We start from the raw sequence: 14,867 nt of genomic DNA, 5'->3' as shown, positions 1-14,867 counted from the left end.
CTTAAACGAAAAAAGTTAAATAAAACATTTACTGAATAAAAGAAAACGGTGTTTTAAGGATAAGTACACACTGTACACTTACTTGTTGTTCAGTAAATATCCAATTTGTGTGCAAAGTGTATTGAAGAAATATAACACCACATTTATTTTATTCATGTTCACTCAGTGTGAAACTGAAATCTTTACAACATCCTTTAAAATATTTATCTTTAAATATCTAGTGAGATTGTTTACCAAAAATACGTATCGTATCTTAGTGGTTAACTATTTCTCCCGCATTACCCAGGATTGTAAATAAATAATGAATGCAAATAATGCTTCTGTATGGTGGCAAATTTCAGCCATTTCGTGTTGATGAAGGTGCCCGATGGAAGAACGCTCGCGTCAACACGTGGGATATCATCTTTTCACCCACGCGCCCGTGCAAGCACGTCAACGTGACGAAACGCTGAATATCGTCTTTCTGCTATCATGGCTTCCACACTATGGCTCCGTTTGCTATGGCTCACTTTGGTACCCGCATCAAAAGGCAACGTATACTGGTCTTTTCGCTTTGGCACCGTGCCAACACGCTAAAGTGTCGATAACCCCAGACGGAAATCAGCCATCATATTTTTATCTGATTAAATACAAGTAACAAAATGTTACTTTAAATTAAGTATTTTCTATATTTTATCATGTTTCAATAATCTCAAAAAGATTTGAAATATTTAAGGCTATAACAGCTGATTGTGTGACGTTTAATACAGCCTTTCTACATACTTTACCGATTACATGAGTTTGAATAAACAAGAAGGCCCTGTATCGCTCACCTGACCTATTGACCTAAAGATCATCAAGATTAACATTCTGACCAAGTTTCATTAAGATATGGTAATAAATGTGGCCTCTAAAGTGTTAACTAGCTTTTCCTTTGATTTGACCCCCTGACCTAGTTTCTGACCCGACAGGACCCAGATTCGAACTTGACCTAAAAATCATCAAGTTTAACATTCTGACTAAGTTTCATGAAGACACAGTCATAAATGTGACCTCTAGAGTGTTAACAAGCTTTTCCTTTGATTTGACCTATTAACCTAGTTTTTGATCCCACTTGACCCAGATTTGAACTTGACCTATAGATCATCAAGATTAACATTCTGACCAAGTTTCATTAAGATATGGTCATAAATGTGGCCTCTAAAGTGTTAACTAGCTTTTCCTTTGATTTGACCCCCTGACCTAGTTTTTGACCCAACATGATTCAGATTCGAACTTGACCTAAAGATCATCAAGTTTAACATGCTGACCAAGTTTCATGAAGATACAGTCTGAAATGTGGCCTGTAGAGTGTTAACAAGCTTTTCCTTTGATTTGATCTATTGACCTAGTTTTTGACCTCACCTAACCCAGATTTAAACTCGACCTATAGATCATCTAGATTAACATTTTGACACAGTTTCATTAAGATATGGTCATAAATGTGGCCTCTACAGTGTAAACTAGCTTTTCCTTTGATTTGACCGGGTGACCTAGTTTTTAATCTTACATGACCTAGTTTCAAATTGGACTTTGAGATCATCAAGATTAACATTCTGACCAAGTTTCATGAAGATACAGACATAAATGTGGCCTCTACAGTGTTAACAAGCTTTTCCTTTGATTTGACCTGGTGACCTAGTTTTTGACCTCAGATGACCCAATATCAAACTCGTCCAAGACTTTATTGAGGGTAACACTCTCACTAAGTTTCATTAAGATTGGGCTAAAATTGTGACCTCTAGGGTGTTAACAAGCTTTTCCTTTGATTTGACCTGGTGACCTAGTTTTTGACTCCAGATAACCAAATATCAAACTCCTCCAAGACTTTATTAAGTGTAACATTCTGACCAAGTTTCATTAAGATTGGGCCAAAAATGTGACCTCTAGAGTGTTAACAGTCAAATTGTTGACGCCGGACGACGGACGGACGGATGACGACGGACGACGGACACAGGGCGATCACAAAAGCTCGCCTTTGAGCACTTCGTGCTCAGGTGAGCTAAAAAGCTTTGAACTCTCCGAGTTTTATATACAATTACAAACAAATATTAAAAAGTACTTGGTCAGTTTCGAAACAATGACGTATATGTATCGTACAGTCTTAATTAGTTTGTTTCAGTGTAAGATTGAAATATCTCTCACAATAATGACATAGTCATGAGTGAAATATTTACACTGTACAAAAGTCTTTTCAAGTCTCTAGCCATAAAAGGAAGTACCTTTTCTCTCCATTTCATTAAATTAATTAATAAGCTTTTGAACCAGTCTTTCAAGGCCGTGACTTCCTTGTACAAAATGTAAACAATAGGCTGCAGCATGTCATTTTATTATTATTATTATTATTATTATTATTATTATTATTATTATACCAGATTTATATAGCGCCCTTTTCATGATAAACACGTTCAAACGCGCTTTACATATAGCAAACGCAGCCACACAGAGCGCGAAATTCATCCTCAACTAGTACAGACACAGAGCGATCTGACCAGAGGGACAGAGTGAGAAAAAGCCCCCAGAACAGATAGACAGAAGTCATTTAGATAAGGCCTGTACGGCCTGTACGGCTAACTTAGCCTAGCTCTTTGCGAATAGACAGTCTGGTTCTTTAACGTGCGCGGGCTTAGCGCAAAACGGTTGTATCTCCTTCTTTATTTCATATAAGTTACATCCGTTTTGCGCTAAGCCCGCGAAATGTTATTTACATTACTGAAAATGTAAACATTCATCTCAGCATCAATACTACATAAAACATAACGATGCCATTTAAAAAGGGGACTGTTTTCTGTCCGCTGTTACATAGTGTTGTTTGATCAGCTGTGTACTGTCATCACTTCACAACTTGCCACAGACGAAATATATACATGAAAACCGACAAGCTTCCTGCAATATGCACCGAGTGTGATTAAAGCACTCTACATGAAAATGGCGACAAATATGGAAAATTGAGAAATCTTCTCTATATTTCGGCAGTTTTGACTCACTAACTGATCCTAGCTAATAATAAGCCAGGAAAGCCAAAATGTACTAGTTGAAAATATACGTCCAGCTTTATGATGGCACTAGTTTATGGTCTTCTTTGTATTTAAACTGTACTGAAACTTGGAAGAAGGGGACAATGCATTTACCTCCCTGTTTGGATTGCTCGGGTTTATCTAAGCTGAATTGTAAATTTCTATCACATATCCAACCGCGGGCAAGCCGAAAACAATCTACAGACATTTTATAAAATGTAGAAAGCAAACTGAGTTAGAATTAAAATCAACTAGAAAGTTGTCAAAATAAAGATGCGTCAGTAGAGCTGTTAAATAAGGAAGCTTGGCAAAATAAGCGCGGGGTTTCCTATCTTATAAATTATCTCTCGTGTTGGGAATAATGAGCTCTACAGCGGGTACTGCGGATACTTAAGAATAGAGCTTACAAATATTCTTAAATATGTACTTTTTGAACAACAAAACTAAAGGGAGTCTAACTCATATTCAGCTGTTTAAAAATAGCATTCTTATTCTTGACAGACCCTTAGCTAAATAAGCATAACGTCACTATCTTGCAAGTAACGGTTCATATCAATGAAATGATCTTTCAGTACTGCAAAATGATGCGTGTATATGAAATAACGAAGGAAATGAATTAGTGTCTTGTAACCGATATAGTATTAGGAAGAATAAGAAGCAACACAGTTCAAGCATTGCATACATACCTGCAATCATTTATATTTTATCAAATTATCTGTTCGGTGCAATTTTGAAGAAAATTAGATTGTCATAAACCATTTTCTAAAATACTATTCAATGTTATATATCTAAATACCGGTACTTGTCCCCTTGCTAAAGCCGTGCAACCGATGTTTCACAGGATATAACTTGAAAAGTGTTTTCCTGTAAAGTTTATAGAAATTATCCTCCAATAGACAAAATCTTATATCTTAATAACAACCAAGTTACGTGAAGCTCAGTGTACTGTATAATAATAGGAATGCAAGAATATTAAACGCTTTAGATAAATTATTTGAAATTGTATTGTAAGACGTGGCTGAAGAAAGTAAATATACAAGCAATGGTACCTTACAAATACGTATTCACATTCTATATGCTTCAGATATAGTGTTGTTATTGATAGATAAAACATTTTACTATTTGGAACAAGATATGAAATACAACTTTTCATTACTTACTGGCAGCTGGCTGTAGAATAGTTGACATGGCACAGTCATCTTGGCGCCCTTTCTTTGTTTCATCATCAATCTGAAACCCACGTGGAAGCTTTAAACTATTGTTATCCGTGCGAAACATGATTCTAGCTATACTAAACACGTGACACCTGCACGTGTAAACTAAAATTAGTAATAGTCAAAAAGGCGCACCATCCTTTACACTGTATGCAACCGAATGGTAGCGAATATAAGCAATTATCAATAACTCCTGCCATTTTTGCATGAATTCCTGACAAACATGGTCATATTGTTAGTAGAAAGATCAATAGTAATATTCAAGGCATCTTTCCCCCCGCGGAATAATACGTTAGGATGATATTAGGACATCAATAGAAAGGAAACGTGCCCAGCACGTGCAATTTAACTGCACAGCGTGGCTCCATTGTCATTTTATGTATTGGTGTGATTTCCAAGATAATTCCAATAGTGTAATTTGTAGTAATATATCTAACTATAACGTTATAGGAGAACTGGACGCAAAATCAATTGAAACACTTTCCCGAGTAATTCCAAGCTAATAATTCCGCTTTGACATTATTAAATGTAGTGAACAGACGGCATCACTGTATATTTCATTGATTTTAAGCAGCCATATATAAACTGAGAGTAGAAATTATGTCAACATAATTATTGTCATTCGATACTAATATTATCCAAACATTGTGAAAATAAATAAATACAGGTGATTCATGCCTCAAAATTGTACACTATGAAAATGAATTCCACTCTTTGCACCGCTTTAAATTATTTTGTCTATTTTAAAATAAAGCATTCCGATAAACCTAATGCCGCCATGATAACCATAAAGTTCTGGAATAATGCGTCACATACCCCCGTTGTTTAGTTGTTTGTTGCAAAAAGAAACATTTCCGAGCAAATATCTATTTATTGTAGTGAAAAGTAATATCTTATTTCAGAGAAAATGTTCTCCAAATTGCTAAGTCTGCAGATGTATAGGAAATTATTTTTTCCCCTTTTTTCACAGAAGTAGTGGTATTATCACAGAAAATCAAAGGGCATGCCTAACAAAATCACAGATTGTTCCGTGTTAAAATATTTCCACCGTTATAGTAATGGTTAATTATCAGCCCTGATTATAGCCTAAAAGTAGACAAGGGCGTGCACCATTCGCCAATATTTGTCTTTAAGCAACATTTATCCATCGACAATCCATACATTATTCAAATATCATTTTGTCCGATACAAATTAGCGCGTCCGAACACTGGTAAAATATTGTACTGGATCTACACAGATGGCGCTATCTACAGCTTTTTATCTGTTTCTGTCACACTAGTAAAATAGCAAGTTGCCGTGGTAACTACTATTATGGAAAATCTCTTAAAGTTGGTCAATTATCTGACAGAAATCATATCTTAACGAAATTGCGGTCTAGACAAAAAAGAGATTCATTCTTTTATGGGTACATGTATTTTGTATGTGTTTTCTATCATAAGCTCTTTATAAACAGGATTATTGTGTAACCTTTAAGAGATTGTTTGCATTAAAGTTATAGTTATAACAGTTGGTGAGAAGGAAAAATAAGACTGTTCTTGCTTTCTTATACTAGAAAGTACACTACATATTACTCTGAGATACATATCTGAATATAAAACACAGTAATTATTTCTATGTATAATGGCTATGGAAGACTATTTAGTAAACCTGACTAGAAAATTAAACATACAAAGTAAACTATAAATGCCATTTCAAATAATGAAAATTTCATACGACTTAAATTATAGTTTTTATAATTTCTTTATATTTTCAGAAAAAAAAATGCTACACACGATTATGATTTCAAACGAGGATGGCCGGACATAAATGAGTACTTCTTAAATCATGAACATACGAAGTGAATAAGTCCTCAACCATTTATCAACGTTATTTCAACGTCTACTAACCAATCCCAATAGATCTTGGCCAACTATCAAGTCTATTGATATCAACCATTGACAATACAGGATATAACAATCAGCAATAATTTTTCTCAGAAAGGTGACCTAAATTAAATAATACTTGGTTCACTTCAACTTGAATTCAATGTTAAATCGATGTTGAAACAATGTTGAATCAACGTTATTTCAACCGAATAAAATCAACGTAGCTTCAACGTTGTTTCAACTTTCAAAATCAAATACAAATCCAACCAAAATTCAACGTTGAATTTCAAAGTTGATTCAACGTTGCTGTGCCTGCTGGATTTACACTTTCTTTGAAAGAGATTTTTAACCCAGTTGATGATCAATAAGAAAACAAGGAATTTCATAGTTCCTAGCAAAATGTCAATAGTAAATGATGATATGCGAACCTCATTCTCTCAAAGCATATATGGTTTTTGTCCACACGTACCACCTTACTTTCAGTTTCGTTTTGAACATCTGAATGTATTAGTACCTTGCAGGTAATACGTTAATTCTGTGAAAATTGTGTGGGTAAATTACCCGTTAAACTGAGAAATGCGAAGAAATGAATAGTTAGGATTTATTTCAACATTCAACACGACCTAATTTCAATTACCTAAGTCAATGTTGTTACATATAACATGTAAGATTACATATCCTTGAAATAACCTTATACAAAAATGATATAGAAATAGGGGTTATTTATCTCCCAAGAGAGATTGTCCCTGACTATACAGAATATAACAAAGCTGTGACCTGATATAAGAACTCACAATAACATTTAGTTTTACTCCACATCCTCACTCATTGTTCGCGCATAGTATCCGCCTCAGTGCTTGCTTATATAATCTTATACTGAACACATTGTTTAGGTATAATAGTATTAAATAGGTAATAAGAAGCACTTCCGGTGTAGATCTAGTCAGATAATGGTGGAACCTCAACCTTTTCATAGTTACGGTGTTATTTTCATGTCTTATGTGAGCCAGTTTCTGTTTTATTTGATTGACATATGATAGATTGGTAGATCCCGTGATAGAGTTGACAGATGATATCATTTACACAACCTACCAAAATTCATGTCAGACATGCAACGAGATTTAGTCTAAAGCTGCATTAAATCGTTACCGACCATACACATTAACAAAGCAAATATTTGCAGGTTACTGCTAGCTCGAATCCCTCAATGAGCGAAATTTATTATCTCTGCAATTATTAAAAAGAGCCAAATGCTGACGTGTTCATAATAACGAAACTAAATCCCACAAGAGACTTCACCCTTTTCTCTTCTTATTACAGTATTCGTGACTGATAAATGAATTATCTAAGTCGTATGAAATAGTACGAGAACTGATCACACGTCTGTCTGTAGTTTATACGCGACGATACCCATATAAAATATATAAAAGATGTCTTGGTGCAGCTGAGTGTTTCTGTAATGTTCAATGCATCATTTGGATTGATAGATTAAATGATAGCGGATGACATTTTCGTCTTGAAAATGGCGGCAATCCGCTTTACGGGACTGAAAAAAAATGCATTTTCGACATTTGATCGAAAATCGTCAAACGCGGGTGACACTGACAGCAGAATCAGCACTGTGACCACAAGTGACCGCTTTCAAAATGTATTTACATTAAAAACCCGAGTTGAAATTTTATTCTTCACCATGTTGCATCATTTTGCTACTTTGTTACGTTTAAAGCATATTTTTTTCCGATACTCTACTTGTTGGACCCGCGAGTAATGTATTGGCTTTTTGGCCTAAAAGCAAATTTCAGAAAATGTCTGAATGAAAATAAACTGAGCCAAAGGATGCATCGAAACGTGCAGAAGCCTAATGTAGATACAACACTGGTAGTGCTCACATCAAAGAAAATTCTGGGCTTATTGCTGACGGGTCGTGAAGATAGGTGACTTTGTGATAAAATCAACAGTGTGAGGATTCTCGTGACAGTGTTTCACTCCAGTATAGATATGGAACAACAGGACAAGTTTTCTTGCTGTTCTGAACATGTACAACTACGCATAATATTTCAACCCAGACGGTACGTAATCTGTGATGCTTTCTAATCCCTTGTGAATTGTCTGGTTTCATTACGACTAAACTGTATTACTGCGATGGTGAATTATATTCCTTACACCATACTGGACAAACTCAAACATGTCCTCAGTATAAAAATTTGTGTTCCGACACAATCGTACATTACTTGGATATGAAAAGGAGCTTACCGATGAGATATATTCGCAAATACTGTACTCTCTCCACGTCAAAATAAGAAATAGAGGCAGGTGCACTGACATACTTTAAAACTATAATAGAACAGACCTGATTAAACCCAGGACGGAAACTGACATCATCTTTTTTTTGAAAATTATCTTTTTCTGATATCGTCTATGGAACAGATCTGTTAGTTTTTGTGATACTACAGAATCGTTAACGGACATTCACTTCAGGGAACGATTTTTTTTTCTAACAGTAAGTTTAACAACTACACCTTGTGGAGTTGTGATCAGGTATGCGAAGCTTTGTGGTTTCTGTTGGATAATATATTTATCAAATTTGGCAACAGAACATATAGACAAGTAATTAGTATCTCTTTAGGGACTAACTGTGCCCACTTATTGCTGATTTGTTTTTATACTGTTATGATCGAGATTACATGCTCAGATTGTCCGCTGAGACCCAGTGAGACATTGTCCTTATTGAAACTTTTTATGAAACCTTGAGGTGCCATCACGATATTTTGTATATTTTGCAAAAGTGGTGAGACACATTTATCCATAAGAATTACAAATTAACGATTCTAATATCTCAGATTTAGAGGCGTCATTTTTGGATTTATATTCAACTGCTGTGAATGGTAATTTAGAAAGAAAGTATATGATAGAAGAGACTATTTCAATTTTGAAATTGTCAATTGTCCCCGCCTTGATGGAGAGGTCTCTCGAGTGTCTCTATATAACAACTTATTCGTTTGCAAGAGCTTGCTCAAATGTCATTTTTATGTTACCAAAATGATACTACAACAGGGTTCCCGATACCATTAACTACGGAAAGCTTTTACTAAATTTTACCACATATTGCCTGAACTTTTAAAGAAATATGAGCCGCGCCATGGGAAAACAAACATAGTGGCTTTGCGACCAGCATGGATCCAGACCAGCCTGCGCATCCGCGCAATCCGGTCAGGATCCATGCTGTTCGCTTTCAAAGCCTATTCCAATTAGAGAAACCGTTAGCGAACAGCATGGATCCTGACCAGACTGCGCGGATGCGCAGGCTGGTCTGGATCGCTGCTGGTCGGAAAGCCACTATGTTGGTTTTCTCATGGCGCGGCTCAATTATAGCGCAGCCCTTAAACATTTATTGAATTTGGTTTTACACTATCTGGTATACTACGGTTGATGTAGTTTATACAACAGGGTTCCCGATACCATTAACTACGGAAAGCTTTTACTAAATTTTACCGCATATTGCCTGAACTTTTAAAGAAATATGAGCCGCACAATGGGAAAAACCAACATAGTGGCTTTGCGACCAGCATGGATCCAGACCAGCCTGCGCATCCGCGCAATCCGGTCAGGATCCATGCTGTTCGCTTTCAAAGCCTATTCCAATTAGAGAAACCGTTAGCGAACAGCATGGATCCAGACCAGCCTGCGCATCTGCGCAGTCTGGTCAGGATCCATGCTGGTCGCAAAGCCACTATGTTGGTTTTCTCATGGCGCGGCTCAATTATAGCGCAGCCCTTAAACATTTATTGAATTTGGTTTTACACTATCTGGTATACTACGGTTGATGTAGTTTATACAACAGAGTTCCCGATACCATTAACTACGGAAAGCTTTTACTAAATTTTACCACATATTGCCTGAACTTTTAAAGAAATATGAGCCGCACCATGGGAAAAACCAACATAGTGGCTTTGCGACCAGCATGAATCCAGACTAGCCTGCGCATCCGTGCAATCCGGTCAGGATCCATGCTGTCCGCTTTCAAAGCCTATTCCAATTAGAGAAACCGTTAGCGAACAGCATGGATCCTGACCAGACTGCGCGGATGCGCAGGCTGGTCTGGATCCATGCTGGTCGGAAAGCCACTATGTTGGTTTTCTCATGGCGCGGCTCAATTATAGCACAGCCCTTAAACATTTATTGAATTTGGTTTTACACTATCTGGTATACTACGGTTGATGTAGTTTATAAACTATGTAAAATTAAACACAATACTAACTTCAATCAAATATTGGTAAAATATGTTAGAAAATATATCAAAAGAGGATACAGTGCGAAAATCATAAAGCACAATGCATGGTTGGTGATCTATATACACCGTGATGCTTTTATCATCCTACAAAAAAAAAAAAAAAAAAAAAAAAAAAAACACAAAATAAAACAACCGGATGGAGGAGTGCAATTTTGTACTGCAATATGCTTAGTTGTGCCTTTAAAAGTTTGGGATATGGAGCCTTGACTTCGGACAAGTTGTTAAAGACTTTGCCATAAGGTTTTCAGTTGAAAATATGTGTTGTGTTTCGGTACAGCAAAGAAAAAATGCATCTACATTCAAGATGATCTAGGTCATAAATCGAGGAACTACTCATATTACATTCTATATAAGTGCCGAACTGAACGAAAAAATAAGTAAGTTCTTACCTTTTTTCGATCTTGCATTTCAAAGTTATACAAGAGATATATTTTGAATGCTCCTTTTGTTAACAACACCAGTTGACACAAAAGAAAATGTTAAAACTAAAGTGAAATCCATTTCCATTTAGGTTGTGCAAATACAATGGTAAATTGTTCTAAATGGCTTTGTTATATATTTCCTTAGTTCTTTAACCTTTGTCCCAATCAAACATGTTATAGAGTAAATATTTTTTCTATTTTCAAAATCAGTTTGCCGCCAAAATTTAATGTTGGAGATGTTTTGAAACATATATTTCTCAATGATTACGCAGTGATGCGTAAAGTACAAAAATAGTTGAAAATCTGTTGTAAATCCATCAATGAAAAGAGTGTATATTCGTAACTGTTGTTCCCTGATCACAAACTGGAATATTTTATTCAGAAGGCTTCTGAAATGATAATAAAAAAACTACCGCAAACAGGGACTACTTTATGCAGATAAATATCACGAATATTTCGCAGCTTTTACACTGTTGTTATGTTCAGGGAACGCTTTTTCACAACTAAAATCTCAAAAGCATATTGATTGTTAGTTAATGTTATTAAATATTCACAACGAACACGTAAAGGAAAGAGTTTCATTGTTGTGCCTTTAGCGTTATGGTGAACATTTGAGGACATTTAGGCTCATCGATATCAATTGGTTATGTAGTTATATCACCTTTTATATAAAAGTAGTCTTTACGCTAACAGAAATTTTGTAAATTATTTACATTTCTAGTTTATAGTTATAACCAGTTTCCGGAGCTGTAATAGACATGGACGACTTTTAATCCTTCTTTAAAGAATTCACTAGGCTACTGATAAAGTAAACAGTTATCATAAGTCATGGAAAGTTGTAACACATTTATACGATTTTTCCCTCCTTAATATCTTACAAAAGAAAACATTCTGATTTCTACTGTCGTGCTTATTCTGATGTGCATAGCGGAGTAAGAGAATTTTGGCGGGAACTAAATATGCTATTGATCGTCTCTTAGACTGCGCGTGGAATTACGCTAAGACTCGGACAGCTAATTGCAATTACAATCTATTCCAGGATGAGAAAGGGTACTGTCATCATCTTAAAAGTGTATCCTGTATTAATTGATCTGGAGGAATCAGTATTTGTGCCATAAAAGATGCCGATAAAATCTGTTTTGGGTTCCAGTTTTCAGTTTGAGAGACCATCACTAAATAGGATAACATTAATCAGCAAGAAATGTTCTTACGGCGAGAAAGCGTACTTAATGTCTATTCGAAATAATAATTGACCTTAACGAAAAACCGTTAATTTTTGTACAGAATGTCATATATAATGCATGATGCCAATTCCTAGGGGTGACTGCCCGCCGCCTAGAATTTTTATTACATAGAAATAGCATCAATAATCATTTCCAACCATGTGTACATTTCCTGGAGAATATTACAGACACTGAGATTTCAAGTTTACAAACACATGTAAATACTACGAATGAAGTTTAAAGCCGTGTACATTTATATGTAGGCAGATAGTTGATTAACGTTATGTGCCAGTTTTTAGAGTAAGGACGTGGATCCGGATCCTCTACGGTTGGGTACAAATATAATAAATCATTTAACCAAATTAATGTATATATGATATATCAATCTAAATCTAAAGTGAAAGCATCGACAGGGGTGAAGTCTCTCAATTACCACAGAAATCCGCGAATCTTGGTAGATTAAATGTATACGTATATTTTCTAAAAACACTCAACGGAATCGGTGACAAGTAGAATGGCTTTTTGTTTTATGACTGATTTTAAATCAAAATACAAAGGTCTAGTACGAACCATTAAGTTTGTGGGTCGTGTATTCAGTATACACCAAAACCAATACTACCAAGTAGTTAATTTCTCAAACGTAACCCCCATCGCTGCAAGATCTGATCTTACCAGTATCCTCATCGCTGACGGTTCCAGTATTACCGGTAACATCGCTGCGGGTTCAAGTCTTACAGTATCCTCATCTATGGGGGTTTCCGATCTTACTAAATAGTATCTCCGTCGCTGCGGGTTCAAGTCTTACAGTATCCTCATCTATGGGGGCTTTCCAATCTTACTATATAGTACCTCCGTCGCTGCGGGTTCAAGTCTTACAGTATCCTCATCTATGGGGGCTTTCCAATCTTACTATATAGTACCTCCGTCGCTGCGGGTTCAAGTCTTACAGTATCCTCATCTATGGGGGTTTTCAATTTATTATATAGTACCTCCGTCGCTGCGGATTCCAGTCGCACAGTATCTTCATCGTTACTGTTCCAATCTTACCAGAATCCTTATCAATGGGGGTTCCAGTCTTACAAATATCTTCATTGCTGCAGGATCCAGTCTTACCAGCTTCCTTGTCACTGCGGGTTGCAAGTAATCTCATCGCTGTGGGTTCAAGTCTTAGCAGCGTCCTCGTCGTGAAGGGTTCCAGTTTTATCAGTCATCTATTCAATGAAGGGTCCAGTCTTACCAGTATCCGTCATCGTTGAGGGTCCCAATCTTATAAGTATCCTCATTGCTATGAGTTCGCTCCAGTCTTACCAATATTCTATCCGCTGAAGGTTCCAGTATTACGAGTAACCGTCAAATCTTTCCAAAAAATAATCGTTTCGTGTGTGAAAACCATCTGTTTAGTTCACTGAAGGTCAGATACGTTACCTAGGTGACTAAATGTGTCTGAAATAATACCCCGAACGAGGTAAACATATACTAGGGATAGAGTTGTCTTGGCATAAGAAATAAAAGAAATGTCTAACCTGTAACGCTGTACGTGAATCTGTTATAGAAGATATGTCTGTTTGCATAGATATTTTCCTCCTGTGTAGAGGCAGAGACAACGATGAAGACGGTCCATTACAAACCGCTGCCGACATTTTTCTTCTGTCTAACGGCAAAGACATGTTTTATTTATACCATAACAGCACATTATTTCCAGCGATTCACACAATGTAAAACTTATTCCAAAGTGTACTGTTTCTGATAAAAACATTTAAGACCAAACTTTTCAATGTAAACGCTTGTATAACATGCAGTATATAGCACATGTTTCATGTCCACTCCCGGCCTTAAAAGAACTTAAGGCTTATAAATAAAAACATCATGTGCAATAATTGGTTACATGGTTTTGTGTTTCGGTTAAATTTTGCTTGAGATCCCTACAGATCTCCTAGTAACTGCAAATCGATCAGTTTTCACAATTATGTTTACTCATTATTTAAAGTTCCTTTCGTTTAAAGCATGACATTTCTCCAGTTAACTTATTTTCTGGTTCTATTTCCATCAACGTGTAATCAACAACACATATAGCTGTTGACGCTGTATAATGCCGGACTCCGTCTCGTGTTCTGTAACAAAGTATTCCGTGGAGAGATTGTATTGCTGCAAGTCCTCTTAAAACAATTGCACGTGATATAAACCACAGTTTAAACAGTTATGAACGATGACAATGAAAGTTAAATAATCCAATCGCCATTTTTTTCATCATATGATGCAGCAGTGTATCGATCCATTGAAACGCAAGCATGTCTGTCAATTAATAGATTTTGTCCTAAAGGAATCGATACCTGCTATACCAAGCCGGTTTTCCTCTGTAAATATTCATGAGATTCTATGACTGGTGTTTAAGTTCCGTTTTACGCGGTTCAATATGACGCGGTTCCATCATTTGATATAACATAGTCAATAAAACATCTCAACTTTTATATTATAAAAGTACATGATCGAACAAAAGAGCTTCAAATACATTTGAAAACAAAGTGCGTTTATTTAATAGAAAATATGTCTTAGAATTTAACCAAGTTTTTTTTTTAAAATAGCGAAATAAAGCATTCCAGTTTGAAGGTCTGTAATAACAGCGGTTTTTGTTTATGTTTTAGACGGTCAGTTAACCGCAGCATGATTTCTGCATCCTGTACCAGTACTGAAATAAATGGACAAACTCCCCACATGATCAAAGGCGGAGAACGAACCACTTTAGAAGTTTTGTCCTCTGCCATATCGGCATCGTTCGGGGATAGTACAAGTGACCGTATTACCAGTAGTCTTCTGCT

At 36.0% G+C, this 14,867-nt stretch overlaps 1 protein-coding gene across 3 annotated transcripts in view; it reads right to left on the bottom strand.

Annotated features, from left to right (window-relative positions):
• LOC123566148 (ankyrin repeat and death domain-containing protein 1A-like) overlaps positions 1–14,333 on the bottom strand; it is a 70,801-nt gene extending 56,468 nt beyond the window's left edge. The window contains exons 1-2 of one of the 3 annotated variants that reach the window (XM_053550120.1): positions 13,575–14,333; positions 4,196–4,265 (exon numbers count right to left, since the gene is read on the bottom strand). In XM_053550120.1, the coding sequence (XP_053406095.1) occupies positions 4,196–4,265; positions 13,575–13,718 (214 nt within the window). In that variant the 5' untranslated portion in view covers positions 13,719–14,333. Of the gene's footprint in view, positions 1–82; positions 238–4,195; positions 4,266–13,574 lie in introns of those variants that run through there. The other 2 variants (XM_053550119.1, XM_053550121.1) reach the window with 2 other exon arrangements.
• Positions 14,334–14,867: the final 534 nt, after the last annotated feature.

The sequence above is a fragment of the Mercenaria mercenaria genome, chromosome 8 (genome assembly GCF_021730395.1).
Source record: "Mercenaria mercenaria strain notata chromosome 8, MADL_Memer_1, whole genome shotgun sequence".
Lineage (NCBI taxonomy): Eukaryota > Metazoa > Mollusca > Bivalvia > Venerida > Veneridae > Mercenaria > Mercenaria mercenaria.
The sequence above is the reverse complement of the archived record's forward strand: the minus strand, read 5'-3'. Positions and strand labels throughout refer to the sequence as shown.